Below are 6558 nucleotides of genomic sequence, written 5' to 3'. Positions count from 1 at the left end.
GCAGCTCTGCAAACAGCTGCCCAGCACCAGGAAGCTCTGTCTGTCCACAAAAGTGTCTACACTGCACTTCTGTCGACAGTACTCTCCAGTGTAGACACAGCCGAAGTGTTTTCCATCATAAGTTGGATTTACGGTTTGGTTCAGTGTCTCTCAGTATCTGAACTGTACAAATTGTTCCCAGCAACCCAGGCTCTGATAGTGATATTTTGCAGATATTTTGATGAAGGTGCCATAAACTCCTCAGTAGACAACTATGTGAAATGTTAACTGTAGGAAAAGTTCTTCCTAAATTTCATTAGTCAGAAGTTGATTTATGCTCCAAAGCATGAGAGTAGAGTTCCTTCCAAAATTCAGGGTTGAGATTTTTTTTTACTTTTCTTTTTACACTTAAAATTTTATTTATAAACTTTTTTTTGTTATTCACATATGTTTATATCCAATACTTTTTTGAATTCTGCAAAGCTCACAGTCTCCATGCTACACTGTGGCAATGATTTCCACTAGCTCATGGGAACCCCGGCAAGGATTTTTGAATCTATTACCCCATTCTTACAAATGCTTATGTATGCAGGTGAGTCATATTTTTCATAAGAATATTTAGAACTACATGCCTAAGTTATTCATAGGGCATATACAGGCAATTTAAATAGTCATATTCACACAAGTGAGAAGGTGAAAATGCATTGTATGATTTTGGTTTAAATTTAATTGTCTGGCCCGTATTTCATTCACATTTTTGTTATCTAACCTAACGTCTAGATACATGCCACTCCATTTCTTTTTATTGTTTATGTTATAAATCATATCTATTTGGCCTTTGTTGGATAATTAGCTTTCCCTTATTTTAATATTATGTTTAAGCCTTGATTTTTCTATTGCTTATAGAATTCACTTTTAATTCTAGCCCCTTCCTTTTAATAATTTATGATCCTTATTTTTTATGTTTATATTTTACCTTATTTTAATATTTTTTAAAATTAAAGTCCTTTTTTATGTGTAATTAACACTTCCAAGATCTTTGCCTAATCCTGTAAACTGATGTGAGCTTAACTTCATGCATTAGTTTAATTTAGCTTTTGTTTAATTTAATTTAGCTTTAGTTGCATTTTGAGTAGTAGATCAATGGGACTGGACAATTTGTAGAATGAAGCACATATTTAAGTCCTTGCAAAATTGATTCCCTTTTTTATTATTAATGGCTCAGACTCGGCCATCAACACTTAGGTTCATTAGTAATTTATTCTGTAGATGATTCCAATGTGTTAAGGTGCCACTCAAAGTAAGAGTGGTAGAACCTGGCCTTAAATTATTTTAACCCTACCTTTTTGAAACTGTTTTTATTTCAACCTCCTGCTTGTTTGCTTTTAAAAACATACTTTATTTTTCAATGTTAAAAACAAATGGGACACATTAGCAATTGAATTAAATATTCAGAAATTACCGGTCTTTGAGATAGGTGCATAAGTACCATCTATGTTCGTAAAAGACCTAGCAGAATGGAGCTATAGTCTTGGTTGGGATCTCTAGGAACCAATGTAATAGAAATAATAAATAATAATAAAATGCCCTACTTGCTCAGTGACTTACAGGTGTGTTCTTACTTGGACAGATACAAGGCTATGCCTCTTTCATTTGGACTTTGTTTTGAAGAGTACGTCCATATAAGCTTTGTCCAGAACAACAGGTTTCTTCTGCACTGCTGCCTGCAAATGCTCAGGCAGCAGCCTCCGACTTCTGATCTCCCCAAGAACAGTATCATCCTTCTTGCCGGGCCTCTGGGTCCTTGCATCCACCAGTGCCTCAGGAGCACTGTGCACATCCTGCAGTTTCAGCTGGAGCCAATCCTGTCTCTCCACAGTATGCAGGTGCTCCCCAAGATTATGCATTAGTTGCATTTCACTCACTGACCTCTTCCTGTATGAAGGGTGGACAAAGTAACAATTTCATAAAGGCCCTTCTACTAAAGCTTAAGTTTCGGGGGCAGGGCAAGGCACATTTGTTCAACCTGTTTTTTGTTGTTGGGTTTTTTAAACACAGGAGGGGATATACTGTCTGCTTGTGGGAGGGGAAATAGTGATATATTAGTTGGTGGTGGATTTATTAGTGGGAGGAGGGTTAGAAGAGGGAAATGATCTAGTGCCAATATTGTTTGGCCACTGGCATTGTTTATTTTAATTCTTCTACTTGACACCAGATTTCAGATGGGGATAGGAAGATAATAAGTAAAGATGAAAGTAAAGAATATGAGTAAAAGTCACCCTACATTCCAAAATGTATAGCAGTATACTCACATCACAGGTCTTCCATCAGATTGTGCAAAGAAACAAATTGCATATATAACAATTGCAGTTTTAGCCATATCTTTGATAGAAATCATGTTAACTGTAAAGATAGAAAGAAGGAAATTTGTACATTTATGTTTCAAATAATTTCAAACCAGTTAAAGTAGGGAAACAATTGAGGCTGAGTAAAGAGGAAAAGTTTTGAAGATGCAAATGTAGTCAGAAAAGAGATTATGTAACAATGTCTTTCACATACAGTAATCAGAACAAGGAATTTAGGTATCAGAAGCACTGGATTCTATTCAGTCTTGGGTAAGTCTCTCAGTTTCCCCACATTACACCCATCCGTCATTTAAAGAGTACTTCACTTATGAGCACTCGCTAAAATGAGGGACATGTATACCCACCTATGTTCACTAAATGAGTGAACTTCCCCCACTTATATGAGCAAGCTATGGGGTCCCTGGCTGGGGAGCGGGGAGACCTGCACCCCCCCAGCAGCTCCAAACTACCCCCAGCCTTAGAACCACCCTGCAGCCCCAAACTTCCCCCAGCCTTAGACCCCCCCATCCTTAAACCTCCCCCAGCCTTAGATTCCCCCCACCTGCCTGCCTGCAGCCCTCAGCAGCCCTAGCCTTAGACACTCCTCCTCCTCTCATAGCCTCTTCAGTAGGGCTGCTAGGCTGGGTGGTATCAGTCGTTAAAACCAATTAAATCAAGTGTTAAGCTTTCAGCACTGAGGCATAAGGTAATTGCTATCTCTAGTGATAGATATCTGCCTGAGGCAGCAGTGTTAAGCAGCTGCTTCTTTAACAGCCACATGCAGCTCAGAACTGTCCAGCTGGTGACCCTTAACAAATCTCATGGTGACCCATGTTTGGGTCCTGACCCATAGCTTGGGAATCCCTGCTCTACATACATACACTACCTCCTATTTCTAGTGCCAAAATATTCAAATACATCAGAAAATACCTAAACACAACTGGTTTAAGTCAAGTTACAAGCCCTTGGAACAAATCGGAGACTTTTACATGTATTTTAATGGGAATTTAGTATCACTGTTATGAGTTTTCACCTACGAGCAGAAATTTGGGAACCAATTGTGCTCGTATAGTGATGGATGAGTGTGCCACCAGCATACTAATATCCACAATTTTGATATCTCTGAGTAAAGTCAGAGTTTAATTGCAAAGTATTATTATTTATTTGTAATTTTTGTCTCATGGAGATATGTAAACCTTCTTGAAATATTTACATACAGCTATGTAAATTGCAAAATGTTAACTTTTGTCTGCTTCTTCTATGTCATTTGGCCTATTGGGTGATTCTACTGACAGAACTAAAAAACCTTGATTCTCCTAGGTCAGTTGCGCTGGTCCTTACATTTGGCCCCAAGTTTTTACAATTGCTAGTACTGCGTTACTCATATAGCTGTGGAAGAGAGATGGATTTTATTTTGCTTGCATGTCAACAATACTGTCAGTGGAATTATAATTGCAGAATACTAGTACTTATGCAAAAGGCAGAAATAACTTTGAATTTCAGATTCCAATATGAGTTCTTATGGTTAGATCTAGAAAAAGATCTTTTGAATAGTAAACCATGCACATTTGATGTGAAGTAATAATAGTGGAATAAATATATGCATGGATTTTACAGTTACTGTACTGTTTGGTTTATACAGTAGGTAAGAAAAGCATTTAAACTACCATATTTTATACCATAGCGTGAATATGCTCCAAGGGCAGCATCTGACTCACTATGTTAAGTTCATTGGTTGAATTCACTTTGAGATATGTGCATTCACCATCCTATGTGAATTTTATTCATTTAATTGAAAAAAGTGCAATTCAGTTAACCTTTAAAACAGCAGATTTTTGACTTTCATTGAATTTTTGTTTAGCCTAATCAGAAAAAGTATACAGACTGCAATATCATTTGTTATTCAAATCACTTATCTAATATATCCTAAAAGAAAATAGGGCATACTTACCAAAGAACATCTTGGTTTCTTCTTCAGATAAGTCAGCAGCTGACAGTCTTTTGATGTTGAGTATATTTAAAGACTACTGAATTGATCTAGTGGACCTCTTAAATGTAACTTTAAAATAGAACTAAGTAACTAAGGAGCCCTTTTTATTGCCTCAGTTGATGTCACTCCCAATACACGCCCACTGATCCTAATCCACCAATCTTATGCTTTTTTGTTAATTGGGCATTTAAAGAAGGAGAAAGGAAAGGTTAGGATAAAAGAAAGTATCCTAGCTGTGAAGAAGTGTGACTTTTGGAGAATGTGAATTTGGATTAGGAGGAAAATGCAAAAGTAAAGAAACATAAGTCAGTGTCTTCATTTATTCATTAGCTTTAAATGTTAATGAGTCCACAGATCACCAAAGATAGTAATTTGAAAGTGAAGTACAATGACCAAATAAAGTAAATGTCATGTTCTGTAGCTTTTACTTTTCAACCCCTAAATAGCTTATTCAAGATAACTCTGTTATTCAACAAAAAATAAAAAAATAAAATAAAACTATTTTCAATTGATATGTTTAATTCAGTATTGAAACATGCTTTCAGTACTCGTTTTGAAAAATAGAACAGATTAGTACGAATAAGGTGGTTTAAATATTGAAATATTTTAATACAGTAGCTAAATTGCAATTACTATTTGACTCAGTCAGTCTCAGTTTTACGAAAGAATTTCTGTCATTTGTTACTAAATACCCATCTTAAAAGAAAGGGAAAATAGTTAATCTTGATATCCTATGGCTCCAGTTCAGCAGGATAGCACGTACCCAACTTAAACATGTGAATAGTCACATTGATTTGCTGAATTTGGGCCATGGCCCTGACTAGCTACTTTTTCAGATAAATTGATTAATATATAAATACTGAAAAAGTATAGTCCAGATTTCTCCAATGTAATGTTCAATAGAATTTCAGTATTGATGTTAAAATGAATGTGGGCATATATATGTCATATATTTTAAAAAAGCCATATACATCTATCCATAATGTATAGATTTTCAAATAGTTAAGGTCCCATCTTGAAGTCAGTGAAAATAATGTAGGATCCTAAAATAAGAAGATTGAGTAACATCATCTTGGTGTTTGACAAAGTATACACATTCTTTGTCCAGTTAATCAAGGCACAAAATTTGGTGAGAAGACACAGCTACCCAAATTTACTTCTAAAATATAGGCGATTGTGCTCTGAAAGTCTATGAAAAGGACATTAGTTAAGTTTACTAACACATTATTTGGTTCTGTGAAAGCTTGATAACACATAATTATCTTTAGGTGCAAAAATCCAGAGATTATATTCCTTGACCAGATATAATTGATTTGTGACTTGTTTCCAATGTTTTTAAAATGTAAAATGTCTGTTAAAAATTATGAAATAACATAAAGAGGAGTATGTGGCTGATAATGTTACATAGAACCTGTTTAATCGTTTCAGAAAACAAATCTGCAGTTCTGAATCTATTATTATTGGTTTTAGAAATGAAATAATAAAGACAAGTAGTCAGATGTGTGTAAGAGTAATAGCTTTTCCATGAGCTCAGGCCTTGTAGCTACAGGCATGAAACAAACAGAAAGGGAGAGAGCTGAGAGTCCTGGGGACTGAAGATGCTGAAGTCACACTGTGCGAAGGAAGAGCTGACTACAACCTTTTCCTCTGAAGAGCTTGATCAGGCATAGAAATACCCTTCCCTGACCTTCTCACACTGATTTTACAGATACTTTAACCAAGTCAACTTGATGGAGCTATTTACTCTTACATTTTCAGGGCAATGCCACCTTTCCTTGTATTTGTTCTACAATGCGATTAGTCTACAATCTAGAACATAAATATTATCTCCCAGATTATTATTTTTAGAGAGAGGCAGAAGATGGTCACATTCTTAAAATGCAGTGTTTCATACACCAACATCCTTCCTGAACTATATTCATTTTGCTGAGAATGAATTTGTATTCAGCAGAGAATGAGACCCATTCTTAAATGCTTAGCTGCAGCAAAGTTAAAGTGCACAGTACCTTGTGGAATGGATCCCCTCAGTGGTGTGAATAAAATATCACAAATTAAATATGCATCCCCATAGAAGTACATCCCAGTAGCATCTGAAGGCATTAAACCACTAATCACATTTAAATTCTTAATATACATTATTTTCATCTGAGTAATGGTATTAGGCTATTGGCCTGTTGTCTACATATATATATGTACACACACACACACACACACACACTGGGAGTTCTCCCATAATATGCATTC

The 6558-nt window shown here is 35.8% G+C and overlaps 1 protein-coding gene across 1 annotated transcript; it reads right to left on the bottom strand.

Annotated features, from left to right (window-relative positions):
• Positions 1-1628: 1628 nt before the first annotated feature.
• Positions 1629-2377, bottom strand: PTH (parathyroid hormone). The gene is made up of 2 exons (XM_074998909.1): positions 2292-2377; positions 1629-1914 (listed from the first exon to the last, which is right to left on the bottom strand). The coding sequence occupies exons 1-2, from the start codon at positions 2375-2377 to the stop codon at positions 1629-1631; spliced, it is 372 nt and encodes a 123-aa protein (XP_074855010.1).
• Positions 2378-6558: the final 4181 nt, after the last annotated feature.

The sequence above is a fragment of the Carettochelys insculpta genome, chromosome 6 (assembly GCF_033958435.1).
Source record: "Carettochelys insculpta isolate YL-2023 chromosome 6, ASM3395843v1, whole genome shotgun sequence".
NCBI lineage: Eukaryota > Metazoa > Chordata > Testudines > Carettochelyidae > Carettochelys > Carettochelys insculpta.
This window is presented reverse-complemented; position numbering and strand designations above follow the sequence as displayed.